Below are 14,617 nucleotides of genomic sequence, written 5' to 3' on the forward strand. Positions count from 1 at the left end.
CTCCACTTCCTGTTTCTGGAGGTTAATGAGAGCCCCGACGATAACCACCACGTCGTCCAGCAGTTCAAGACACTTGCCATCGACACAGGCTGTTGGCGCCAGGATCAGGTGGCTCTGGAAGCTCTCTAGCACACTTTCAATATAGCTTTTCAACTTGAAAGTCCTACTTTTACTGATCTTTTCCGAAACAATTTCCTCAAAGTTTTCGTCTTCATTACCGCTGTTTTGGGATTGATCCAGGTTGGGGTTTCCCATTCGGCCGCGACCACCTCCTCCTCCTCCTCCTCCTCCGTTGTTGTTTTCATGATCGTGTTCACTACCATTGGTAAGTCGATCCTCGAAGTTGTGGAAATTTTTACCAGCGATCAGGTTGGTATTGGTTTTAAATTTCGTCAGGAAGCCCGACTGTGCCAGTACGGCCTCGTCGTCAGTGGCAATTCCAAAACCCCGGGACACGAAACACACGCACCCATCTAACGTCGAGGCCACCAAATACTTAAGCTTATGACACTGGTCGATCTCACAGTAGGAAGATTCCGCCTGTGCCTGTGACAGATATTTAATGGCATTCTGTCGGACCTTGATAACCAGGTAGTTCACGATGAGGTGAATTTTGTTGAAATGCTGCCGCAGGTTGATCGGAACGTTCAGCTTCATGGTGACATCGTCGGGCCAAACGATGAAATTCCGCAAACAATCCGCTATTCTAGGCACGCTCGTTCGGAATAGCACTTCCACCTCGCTATCGTTCAGTCCAAAAACGCTCGCCAACCGGGCGTTGTGTTCGTTTAGTTTGATTTTGCGTAGGGTCAGGATGATGTCCCTCTGGTTCAGATCGAAGCTTTGGGCCAGCGAGTTCACCAGGAAGATTCGATTCCGCCGCAGGCCGAGAAACAGCGTTGGAAATTCGTGCACCATCTGCAGCTTGACCTTTGTCGATGTGCTGGTAGCATTATTGCTGGTGCTGTTGCTGCTACTGGGCTGCCGGTTGGCCATCGGTTTCCGTTTCACCTTTTTGTGATCCAGCCCGTCGTCCGTTTGCAGCTGATACTCGGTATCGTCCGTCATGATGATGGTGGTGGCGCCTAAAATTTTTAAAAAGTTATTTAGAAAAACATGTTCCAATCTATTCAGAATTAGCTTAATCTACCTGACGCATTATTAAACGGCTCATTCTTGACTATACTAAGAGACATTACGAACTGTACTCCCCAATTGCCCTCATGCACGCGGTATGAGATTTGTTCAGGTATAATAAACACTGCTTGAGCTTCGGCAGAAGCTAGCTGAAGCTTACCGATTGAAAACTCTACCTAAGTATATGCTCAGACTTTTCATTACCTAATTCTGTACAATTTCGGAGAGCTTGTTGACTTCTATTGTGGAAGAAGTTTTTTTGCGAAAGGAATCCTGAACTGGCGTGATTATTTACATTTAAAGACCTGACCTCTGTTTTATAACATTAATTAAGCCAGAGTTATTATTTTCCAGCTATAATAAGTTTTGAGTCTCAGCTTGTAGCATCTTACGCTTGAAGAAATCTAACTTATAGAAAGGCTCTCGTATTTGCAGCAAACCGTATTAAATGACCCCCTTATATACCTATGTATATTTACATGATAACTTGAATGCTTCCTAACCTAACAATACTTAAGTTAAACTGGAAATCTACAAACAGACGTACCTGCTGCCGCTTTCGCTTTGAGCGCATTCATCACTATCCGCTGCTGTGCCGGATGGGACACGATCATGTCCTCCTGAACGCCCTGTTCCATGATTTCCGTTTCCGACTCGGTAGCCGATGTGTCCAGTTCCGGCTCCTCGTCCGGATTCTGATCTTCCTCGTCTTCTTCTTCCCCCAGGGTTGGGTCCCCGTCGTCCACGGCTCTGGTGCCGCCGCCCCCACCGGAGGACGAATCCAACCGGGGTCGCTTGAGAACCGGCTGCAGCTGCTGCTGTTGCTGCAGCTGGAGTAACTGTTCCGGGGTAATTTTCTCCTTCAGATTGATCTGTGGCCACCGAGAATTGGGGGGGTCGCTGTTGTTGTTGTGGGCGAGAGGCTTTCGCGTTCGGTGGTGCCTCACTCTTCTGTTTCTGCTCCTGCACCAGGAGTGCCGGTTCCGTCTCGGATGACGCGCTGGTGGTTCGTGTCTTTGATGGCGGACTGCTGTAGTTATGAAATTTCATAATATCGGCCTGGAAATTCGTGGAGAGAATACGGAGAATTAGTAAAGAAGTATACACAGAAGCTTCGAAGGAACATCTAACCAAAAATTGACTATTTTTAACATGTGGTAAATCTGAGAAAAGGGTGAGCCAAATCGTGTATTACAGTTTTTGGTTCAGTAAGCCAGCCCGAATAAGTTTTGATCAAAAACACAGTATTAGGAAATTTCTTTCCTTTTTTGTTGTTTTATACGAAGCAGGTGCAGACTGATGTTTTAAAGTGATTTTATTAGTTACTTTTGTGCACTTTCGTATCGTTCGGAACAGGATCGTGACAGTTTAGGACAACTTGTAGCACTAAAATTATTGCAAAAATTCTGCTGTCAGGGAAAAACTACACTTTGGTTATGATTATGACTATTATGAGCTAAATATATAAAAGGGGAAATTAATCCTTGATGAAAAAAGTAACAATTCGCAGTTAAAATAGTTAATAAGGGTGATAGTGAAGTAAATCTAGTTTGTGAAATTCGTGGAAGCTTCTACTTATTAAACGACAACCCTGAACTATTTTTCTACCGCCATGATAGCCTCTTACATAGGGTTGCCATCCGTTCCGAAAAGTGGGACATGTCCCACTTTTTTTGTAAAATGTACCGCCGTCCCGCTTTTTTTTCCTTTTTTTGGATAAATGAGTTTAATTAAAAGGTTCAAAAAATGATTAAAAATGGCTGTTTAAAAAATTAATCAGAAAAATCAGTTCCTTTCTTGTAATTACTTTCTTCACAATTACGCTCAAATAAAACATTTTCGACTCAAAAGTTCTAAGCATACAAGATGGAAGCTTTCTTGAGTATTCAAGTTTTCAAAACGATTTTGAAATGTCCTGCTTTTTTGGTTGTGTTCCGTTTTTTTCGTGAAATGTCTCGCTTTTTTAAGTATCAGGCGCCCATTTACTTTGACATGCTTATCCATGAAGGCAGTTTTTACAACTATATCAACTATCACGGCAGCGTTGTCAGATTGCAAACCGCTTAAATCCGTAGGTTTGACGAAAAAAAAATGTTCTGATATTGGTGAAATGAAACATGATGGCATTTTTTTTTGTCGTCAGGTACTATTTTCGTTTATTCTTAGATCTCTATATATTTTTTAATAATTCCGTAGAATATTTGTATGAAATGCTGAAAATTTACAACAGCTAGAATAAGGTTGCCAGATTGCCAGGTTTTATTCGAGTTTGCCCGGATATTTAAAACCCGGGCATTTTTCATTGAAAAATGCCCGGATTTGTTCACTTTATTTATATCACACAAAACAAGCTGTAATGTCAAATGTTTTTATTAATTCCCCAAAAAATGAGCAAGTTTTATTAAAAATAACTAGCTGATCCCATACGAACTCCGTTTCGCTTTCAACTTGGAATATGTCATGAACAGTTTGTATGAAAGTCAATTGTCAAACATTTTCCAGATGCACTTCTGAATTCATTGTTAAGTAATATTTGCAAAAATATTGGATAATCACTTTGTCTGTCATCTGCTACTAAATTTGAAATCAGTAATCAAAAAAAAAAAAAAAAAACCACGTGTATGTAAATCATTGCATAACAACTAAATTGTTGCCAAAAAGCTAAACCCCGTTCGAGGGCTCTTATATAATCTTTGATATCTGAAATCGATTGCCCTTCCCTCAAAACTCCCGTTTGCAAATTTTTAAAGCAATCCATTGTAAAATAACGTCAATATTGCTAAAAACAGTGAAAAATTATTTTTTATGGACGACCCCTTTCGTCGACCCCTGGCCAAACATTTGACATCTGCAATCGATTGCCCGTCCCTGAAAACTACCGTGTGCAAATTTTCATCCCAATCCGATGAATAATAACGACGATAATGCAAAAATATTGAAAAGTTTATATGGACGACCCCCTTTGCCGGCCCCTTACACTGAATTCAATACCTGAAATCCATTGCTCATCTCTCAAAACTCTTGTGTGCCAATTTTCGTCTGAATCCGATGTACATATAACAACGACAATATCGCTTCAACAGTGAATGGTTTATATGGACGACCCCTTTGGCCGACCCCTGATTTTAGTTTGGATAAGTGAAATCAGTTGTTTGTCCCTAATAACTCTTATGTGCAAATTTTCATCCCAATCTGATGTATCACTAAAATACTGAAAATTGAATATGGACGACCCCTTTTGTTGGCCCCTTACTCTGAATATGATACCTCGAATCGATTGCACGTCATTCAAAACTACCATGTACTAATTTTCATATGAATACGATGTATAATAACGTGAATATCGCAAAAACAGCGAACAGTTAATATGGACGACCCCTTTGGCTGACCCCTTACACAAAATTTGAAATCTATTGCTCGTCTTTCAAAACACTCATGTGCAAATTTTCAACACGATCCGACAAAAAGTAACGTCAATATCGCGAAAACAATATTTGTCTTCTATGGACGACCCCCTTCAGAAGGGGTCATCCGAAAATCTAAAAACATTTTTCATCCTTCCTGGTCCTAATGCGCATCCATGCCAAATTTCAGATCTCTAGCTCTTAAGACGGCTGAGTCTATAGAGGACAAACAAACAAACAAACAAACAAACAAACAAACAAACAAACAAACAAACAAACAAACAAAACAAACAAACAAACAAACAAACAAACATAAAGAAATTGCTTTTTATATACATATATAGATTATGAAAGGTTTTTGGAGCCTAGAATACAATTCAAAATCTTTCGACGAATTTTTATGATTTTTTTTTTCATTTCTGTACTCAATTAATTTTGATTAATGTCTGTGTTTTGAAAAAAATTGCCCGTATTTTGCCTGGATTTTTGGTCGCCTAATTTGATTTCAAATGCCCGGAATTTGCCAGGTTACGAAAAAATACAAAAACTGACGTAAACTAGTTGCAACTTCTTTTTATTTAGATTTTTTACAGCCTGGACAACAAATTCTATATGTACAAATTTTAAAGTTGATTTGATAACTTTTACAGCAGTTTTCTGTGAATTCTTAAGATGTTTCATATTTTCAATTTTTATATTTTTTTTTTATCTAGACTTGCTTGAAACTACTATTTTGCCAAAATTGTGATAGAACTTGGAAACAAAGTAAATAAATATCAACAATATTGAAAATGTTTTGAATCATATTCCAAAATGAATATTAATATTATGAATTTTACAGTGAGGGGCAAAATAAAGTGTCCAAATTATTTTTTTTCAATTTCTTTTATTTTTCTGATTAAAATTCAACGAAAACACATCGTAATCATTTTTAAAATATTGTTTATTATGTTCTTTTCAATTTTTGTTAATGTTGAGCTGGAAAAAAAGAAAGTTTTTCTGATAGATAAAAAACAGGTAATATTCCAAAAAAAACAGGGGCAAAATAAAGTGTCCAGATCAGTACAGCTTCAAATAATTCAAACTGAAGGCAAACAAGAACGATTTAATAATGGGTATGGCCTCCTTCAGCCTTCAACACCTCCTGCAAGCGCTTCGGCACACTTTCAACAAGGTTGTGCAAGTGTTGTGGGTCGAGTTCTTCCCACGCATGCTCCAGGGCATCAAAATAAGTACTTTTATTTGTCACACCAGTCTTATCAATCAGAGCATCGAGGATGGCCCACAGATTTTCGATGGGGTTCAGATCAGAACTTTGTGGGGGCCATTCAAGGGGTTTGATGCGGCAGAAATGGAAAAATAACTTCGTCAGATTGGTCGTATGCTACGGATCGTTATCCTGCTGTAAAACGAAGCGCTATTCGAGGCCCGCCTTGATGAGGGATACCTCCATAGTACTTTGAAATATACAAGGTAGGCCATGGCCGTAGGAACGGGGGGGGTTTTGGGGGTTAAACCCCCCCCCCATGAGGGTCCAAAAAAGCAAGCGAGGTATTCTACTCTACACTCAAAATTTTAAATCCATATTCAAATTATGATAATAGAGCAAGTCTATTCAAGAAAAACAATCTAAACTAAAAATTAATTCCAAAACCTCAAAAACCCATCCCAAGTTCAAAATTTTGCTACAGTTTTTCAAAATTTTCTCACTTGTTCATAGACTAAGGTTGTCAGATTTTTTTCACCACGTATCCGGGCCGAACAAATCCGGGCTGTTGTATGTAAAAACCAGACAAAATCCGGGTATTTGATTTCAAAATTTTCTACCAAAATCCAGGCAATATTGGGCAATACAGATCAAAACTGAGGAATTGATCATCAAAAATCATGAAAAAAAACTTGAAAAAACTTTTCCTGATTTTTTTAAAACTTGCTTCAAAACTTTTGGACGCATGAATAAAAAATATTTTTTAACTCAATTTGTTTTTTAAAGTTTGATTTAAAATTGAAATGAGAACAAACCCGGCTTTTCCAATGAAATCCGGGCAACCGAGTCAGACCGGATTTTTTCCCAAATTTTATATTAAATATCCGGGCATATTTATATTATTTTTCGGACAATCTTGCAACCTTATAATAGAAATTCAGGTCTGAATATTAAATTTTAAATTAAACTCATTTTGGAGATTCTGATTCTATATTCCCATAAACAAAATTGTATTTCTAAATATTTTCGTATTTCTGATTCTGTATTAAACTCAGGATTCTTCATTTTCAGTTCGAATAATCATAAGAAATTAGACATGAAAAACTGCTTTGAAATCCTGATTCGGTTTTGCATTTCATATCAAATTTGAATCATGTTTTTCAAAAATCATTTGTATTTTCAATATTTTGATAATAATTTTCCGAATATAAAAAAAAGAAGAATTATGTTTTACATTTTAAATCGAAGTTCTCAAACTTTATTCTAAAACAACATTTAAACTTTAAAAGCTTCTAAGTGGCGATCCAAAATTTAAAACTCAGATTCAGATTCATCATTTTAATTCTGATTCACAATACAGATTATAAATAAATAATTGAAAAAATGAATTAAGATTAAACCAGCGATACAGAATTTAAATAAAAGATTCATGAATGATGACTCTGAAACTTAGCTCATAAAATTCTGTTCTGAAATTCAGATTTGGAAATCGTATTTTTTGTACATTTCAGAAATGGTATAGAAATTTGGAAACAGTTCAATTTTTTAATTCAGGTTCAGTATTAAGATTTGAAATTCAGGAATGAGTGAACGAGTTTTTCAATCAACATAAAATTGTAAAGGAACTCAAGAGAACATAAACATAAAAATTTGCTTGTCAATTTCCAGATTTATTTTTTTTTAATCAGAAGAAGTTTGTACACAAAATTCAGCTGAAAATTGCAGATATGAAGTAGAATTTTCTATGTTTTGTTTTATGCAAAATATTCCAAATTATATTTAAAAAAAATTACAAACAGAATTTTTATTATGGAATTGATTCTTTATAAAAAAATATTTCCCGTTAAAAAAAAACAAGTATCTGATCTTCACTTAAAAAATCTGCACAAAATTATATATTTTCTCGGTGTATTGACTAACATTATTGATATTGAAGTTTTTTAAAGCTGAATTTCAAACTGAAATCATAACTTTAGTTCAAGTTTACTTCGAGTAAATTTGATCCGAAAATTTGTTATCACTTACTGTTTTTTTTTGAAATTTTTTATTTATTTTCTTCAAAGGTTAAATTCTTGGAATTTGCAAAAGAGTTTGGGCTTGTATTCTTAAATTTGTACTTTCGATGAAAGCAAATTCCATATTTTATTTCCAAAGGTTTCATAAAAAAAATTAGCTCACCCTTTAGGCTAAGGACCATTTGTCTAAAGTTTCGTTGTAATACAAAAACTATTAATAAAAACTTAAAAATTAATAATCATATATAAATAGTAACAAATATAATTATTTTTTTTTCATACGTTGTTGGGCAAAACATCATAGGTTAAAATCAGTCACCAAAACCCCCCCCATGAGTCGGTTCTTCCTACGGCCCTGAGGTAGGCTATTCCGCTCTCTTTCAACGTATTGGTAAAAGGCCCCAAAAATAGTTATGTAAAAACTGGCAAATGTATGGAATTTTTCAGAAAATCGTTTTTTTCTTTAAATTGACAATCATTAAAATTATGAGAAAAATATGCAATGATGGATTTTAATGCAACGAACAATATTTGGGTTTTCAAAATAGCTGAATGTAATATACAATGGGCTTTTGGTCGATTTTAAACTAAAATTTGGTGATTATTTTGCCTTGTGTGGTCTTTTTCTTGTGCAGTTTGAACAAAAAAATCAAACGAATTGATTATTTATCACTGAAATATGAAGTATTTTACATCTTTATCAAATTTTGAACATAGACAGAAGAAAATATTTAATTTTTTGCTCTTTAAAAAGAGGGACGGTGATGAAAATTTCCTTTGAATGCTCGTTATTTATGGTTCAGATCCAAAAATCCAAAGCAAAAAATAGTTTCCGATGAGCCTGAAGAATCAATCTTTAATCTGAGGCCCTTTTCAAAGGAATCGAATAGCTATTGACGGAGAAATTAATAATTTTGATTGCCATTCTATATAAAACTGCCAAATTTTCATAACTATTTTTGTTGGTATGCAAGCATGCTGTGTACATACACGGAGCTTTCAAGTGAGGTTAAGCGCAATGGCCTACCTGTTATTTTCCATGTACTATGGGATACCTCGAGGTTTTCCCGCAGGGTAGTGCAATATGACTCAGCTGTCATGATTCCGTCAATTTTTACCAAATTGCCCACCCCACCCCAAGAAAAGCACCCCCACACCATCACGTTACTTTCTCCGTGCTTGACTGTTCCTTGGATATGGCGGTCTTGGAGCTCCTCACCCGACTTGCGCCACATATGATCCCGCTTCTTCCGGTTGAATAGCTCAAATTTGGATTAGTCGGCCCACAACAATGTTTTCCACTGAATCAAAGCAATCGAAAGATTCCTTTTAATTCAACCACGGTAAATGAAAAGTTCAGATACCGGTATTTCGATAGCACCTTACTATCTTCTTCAGTAAGCGTTTTAGATTGATATCGAGCACGGTGCAACGGAGGAAGTAACGTGATGGTGTGGGGGTGCTTTTTTTGGGCTAGGGTAGGCAATTTGGTAAAAAATGACGGAATCATGACAGCTGAGTTATATTGCACTATCCTGCGGGAAAACCTCTAGGTATCCCTCATCAAGACGGGCCTCGAAGAGCGCTTCGTTTTACAGCAGGATAACGATCCGTAGCATACGGCCAATCTGACGAAGTTATTTTTCCATTTCTGCCGCATCAAACCCCTTGAATGGCCCCCACAAAGTTCTGATCTGAACCCCATCGAAAATCTGTGGGCCATCCTCGATGCTCTGATTGATAAGACTGGTGTGACAAATAAAAGTACTTATTTTGATGCCCTGGAGCATGCGTGGGAAGAACTCGACCCACAACACTTGCACAACCTTGTTGAAAGTGTGCCGAAGCGCTTGCAGGAGGTGTTGAAGGCTGAAGGAGGCCATACCCATTATTAAATCGTTCTTGTTTGCCTTCAGTTTGAATTATTTGAAGCTGTACTGATCTGGACACTTTATTTTGCCCCTGTTTTTTTTTGGAATATTACCTGTTTTTTATCTATCAGAAAAACTTTCTTTTTTTTCAGCTCAAAATTAACAAAAATTGAAAAGAACATAATAAACAATATTTTAAAAATGATTACGATGTGTTTTCGTTGAATTTTAACCAGAAAAATAAAAGAAATTAAAAAAAAATAATTTGGACACTTTATTTTGCCCCTCACTGTACATTCCTCAAAATTAAATCAAAGATTTTTTTTTATTATGTTACATGTGAATTTTGAACCATAATTTTAAACAAATAAATTATAATTTAAATCTTTAATCTGTGTCTGCGATCCGAATCTGAAAAACTTTAACTGAAATCAAAATTTGACATCTGAATATGAACGAACATGTTAAATGAATTTCATTAATAATTGTAGTGCCGATTTTAATTTGGTTGGACAAGAAATCCGTCTGAATTAGAGAGCCTAAACAATGTGCAACTGTAAAGTTTTAATTGGGGTTATTTTTTTCGTTAGCCAATAATTGTTTTGATATTCCAAATATTTCCCGTTTTCATGAAGTTTTAAAGAAAGAATTAGGCCTGAGATGATGGTTAAGCTGAATTTTGTTAAAATCAACACGTCTTCGGATAAACTTTTGCAAGTAAAATTTCAAATATTCAGATGCAAAGTATTTCTATCACGGTTGCTTGCGATTTTTCATTTTGAAACTTTTTCCCGTTTTATTTTCGGTTAAAAATGATGATTTTTCCTGCCCTATAATACGAGTTTTAATCATAAAATTATCATGAATTTAAAAAATCAATAGAAAACGTTAAAAATATCTGTTATCCAAAACCTGTTGACCGGTATAAAATCAGGGCGAATATTTCAACGTCTTTGACAGGTCTTCATAAAATGTTAGACGCATCTAACGAAATTGGCTCATTTTTCTGCTACAAAAATTCAACAATTTTTCAAAAAAGCAAGCTCGATTGATGTGTAAAAAGTAATTGAAAATTAGCAAAGAAAAAAGTTAAAAATACATCGGAATTCAATAATATCAATCAAATGACCTTGACAAATTGAATAGGGATAAGTGTTCAGAATACAGGAAAATACATTAGCTATTTTATAATTGCAGTTGTTCTTTTCGTACAAATCTCTTTTATAACAATATCTTCCACTTTCTTCCGTCAGAGTAATTTGAAAATATTGTGACCCAGGGTGCTTCCAATTTTGAAAAAATACCCTTAACTGATTATAACGAAAATTTAAAGCAATAGAATAAAATCTCTAAATTGATTAATGTATTGACTAATGAACAAAAAAAAGTGTTTATAAGGTAAAACTATATCATGACAGTCGAAAACTACTTTTACTATTACATTTAGAAATAAGTTCAAAACATATTTGAAATTTCGTAGAAAATGTCTTAGAAAATGTTAGAACATGGCAATTTTCCTGGTGATGTGCTGAAATTCCACAATTTTTCCTGATTCCCGGTGAGGCAAGGAAATTTCGTAGTTTTTCTCGGTACTCCCGATTATGCCGATTCGCTAGATTGTATCCCATTTACCCGAAAGTTTCTGCCCAGAATTATTTTTTCCCAGAATGCCAAACACCTGAAATCGAACCGCAGAATGACCCAATTGCCTGAAAAAATCTCCAGAATGCACCTTTTACCAGAATTTAACATTTTAATAAGAACATTTTCCAGAATGGCACAAACCGCAGAATTTTTCCTCTTGTTAATTTTTTTTAAACTTCTCTGCAGTTTAATCAAACTTTTACTTTTTGACTTCCTGTGATTCGAAATTAATTTTTTCACAATGATTTTTAAATAAAATTTTATTTAAAGTATTTTGTTTAAAGTTTGGGTACTTTAATTGATTTTGCTTTTTTTATACTTGTTTCACCCATTAGTGCCATTTTCCTCAAAAAATTAATTGATGTTATACCAACCACAGGGTGTCCACTCATTTTGATTTTTTGATTTTCCGCATTTTTCCCCACTTTTTCCCGCATGGTCTTAAGAAATTTAAAATAATTTATATCTCGCTTACAAGAAATCCGATTTTCAAATAAAAAAGAACATTAAAAAGGCCAAACAAAAATGAGAGAATCCACAGAGTTTGGAACGACATTTAAGGGAATTTGACAACGCAGTGATAAGCAGTGTATTCGTAACAATTTGTTTTGTGAATAACTTTAGAATGGATGGATGGAAATTTATAAAACTTTGATGTAATGTATACGTGTAAAAAATGTGATGACAATTTGTCAAGTGATTTTTTTTTGATAGCGTCTAATATAGAAGCTCATTGACAAAATTTTTTGGACATGATTGAGAAAAATCCAGGAAGTCCCAAATAGTTTTACCACTAGCGGTGAAAATTCTTGAAAAATTTCGTTATGGACAGCACAACGAACTCTTTAGCGGACACCTGGCAGGTTTCCAGTTCCGTTGATAAGTTGAGACAACAACTCAAAACGTTATCAAGAGTAGCCTTGATTTAGAAAAACGGTGGATCATAGTTTACATGATAGATGGTGCGAGTGGTGCCCAAAAATTAAAGTAGAAAAACTTATTCATTGGACGCTATATCGGGAAAAACTTGACAAAACAAAACGAAAATTTGAACAAGCAACATTAAATCACTAAACAGCTTTGCTGAAAATTTTATCAATTTCCATAAATGCATTCAAAAGTTATTGAATTTTTTTCGGATACACTCCTCAATACTGGAAAAAATATGTAATCCACTATGGGAAACTTCCCTAATGGAAAACTGATATCAAAGAATAACCCTTATAAACCCCTTCCTTTTCCTTGTTATTTTTTTAACTGTTGAGTCGCCGCGACTATTACGGCCCTCTTTCCTACTAACCTGTGAAACAAATACTCTCGGCACATTTAAACTTTGTAAAAGTAAAAGGCCTTTAATAAACTAATCTATATATATAAAAATGAATGTTTGTCTGTCTGTCTGTTCCCTATAGACTCGGAAACTACTGAACCGATCATCGTCAAAACTGGCATCTGAGGGTTTTTGAGACCGGGGATGGTTTCTGTTATAGTCAAAACTCTATCCGACTTAAGGAAGGAGAGGCTTCCATACAAAATTTGTAGTTTTTCGAAACAAATTAAAGTCATGACATCCATTTTCTTGAGATTTTTTTTTCCTTTGGGCGGTTTGTTTTTCGTCTCTATGGTCGAGGCGTCGCAAGCCGACGTCGCAAAAGGAAAGTAACCCAGGCATAGCATACTGATCAGCAGGAATATTTTGGCGCGTATTTCTCAACCAAGCATATTTTCTTTGAGGGGTTTGTTTTTCGTCTCCATGGGCGAGCAAACGTCGTCGCAAGAGGATAGTAACCAAAGCACACTGTTCATTGATTGCTGGAAAATTTAACAATAAAGCGCCTGTTTCTCAAACACGTGGGGCGATATGCAACCTAGATGTGTTTTTTCTTGCTTATTTGATTTGTACACAGCACGTGGTAATAAATGACGCCTCGATGTGACACGGATTGGAATTTTATCAATCGAATCAAAACCAATTGAAAGATTTGCATAAATACTTCCATATTTAGTTCGTGTTAATGTAAGTAGAATTCGACTTTTCATTCAAGGAACATTAGAACATGTTCAAACGTTCAACTTTTACTGTTAAAAAAAATTAAAAATAATGTTTTCTTCTAGAAATTGTTAGTTCGGCCCAAAAACACAACTGAAACGAATTTAGAAATGAAAATGGGAGCTTTTTATTTTAAATAATTCTGAAAAACCATCGTACTTTTTGCTTACATACCAATTCAAGTACGTACTTAACATGAAAAGTGTTTTTGTGTTGGATGGCTGCATAAAAGAGATCCGCTTCGTTTTTGAAAAGGGAGACTTTAGAACTGATATTCAACTGGACGCAAAATTTTTAGTTTACCCTTAAAGTGTTAAAAACAATATTCCCTTCTGTCAACTTACACGGTGGGGCAAGGGCAAACGTCAAACTTTTAAGAAATTCATCTTTAAAATGATTCAATATGTTGGAAAGACCAAAAGGGGAGTAACAAACCTAAATTTATATTGCAGGAATACTGCAGATATATCAGTGAAACTTGATAGAACAAAAAACAGGAATTCGTATTAAATCCATTTTAAAGCCTGACGCATCTGTAAATAAGCTTTGCATTGACACTTGCCCCAATAAACGGAACAAATGTAAACTTAGAAATTTGTTTCATTTTTGAATATTTGACTTTCAAAGAGAAAATAAAAAAAACGCTAAGAACTTATTAAGTGATGCAACTGATATTTTTTAATATATTTATATGTTTACCGTAGTAAATTTATTTAGAAAAAAAGAAATTTGCACTGTATTTAATACATAACTAATTTAATATATTTTTCATTACCATGGTAAGGGCTGTTTGGGTATCGAGCCGGTTAAATTTGCCTACCTTCTTCAAGCAGTGGGGGACAAAATTGAAAAAGATGGGAGAGCTCCCATGTAAATTTAAGATAAAGATCTTTTCAAAGGAGGGCCATATTTAAAAAGGTTTTTTTGGGTACAGAGTACAAATTTCAGATCTTGAAAAACGAGTTCAGAGATCAAGTTTCAGAAAATAATAAATACCATCTTTGAATTGCAATTCAGAACTGCAGCTGCAGCTCTCATTTCAAAGTTGTTGGTTCTGAAGTATGATGAAGTTTGATTTAAAAAAAATGCTCTCTAAAATCTAAATTTGAATAAATTTTTACAAATTACATTTATTTCTGGAAGGTGTAGCAAAGCACAACGGGTCAGCTAGTTGTAAATAAAAAAAAGGGAAACTTATCGAACTTATCCAAATCTTCTGGATGTGAGATTTAGGTTAGAAGTTCAGTACTTTTTGTAGATTTTATCCACGCAAGCACAATGATACCAAA

At 35.0% G+C, this 14,617-nt stretch overlaps 1 protein-coding gene across 1 annotated transcript in view; it reads right to left on the reverse strand.

Moving 5' to 3' along the window:
• Positions 1-14,617, reverse strand: part of LOC129753794 (uncharacterized) — a 46,072-nt gene that overhangs the window by 27,453 nt on the left and 4,002 nt on the right. Inside the window, exons 2-4 of the mRNA XM_055749642.1 lie at positions 2,067-2,196; positions 1,685-2,020; positions 7-1,085 (exon numbers count right to left, since the gene is read on the reverse strand). Of these exons, the coding sequence (XP_055605617.1) occupies positions 7-1,085; positions 1,685-2,020; positions 2,067-2,196 (1,545 nt within the window). The remainder of the gene's footprint in view (positions 1-6; positions 1,086-1,684; positions 2,021-2,066; positions 2,197-14,617) is intronic.

The sequence above is a fragment of the Uranotaenia lowii genome, chromosome 3 (assembly GCF_029784155.1).
Source record: "Uranotaenia lowii strain MFRU-FL chromosome 3, ASM2978415v1, whole genome shotgun sequence".
Lineage (NCBI taxonomy): Eukaryota > Metazoa > Arthropoda > Insecta > Diptera > Culicidae > Uranotaenia > Uranotaenia lowii.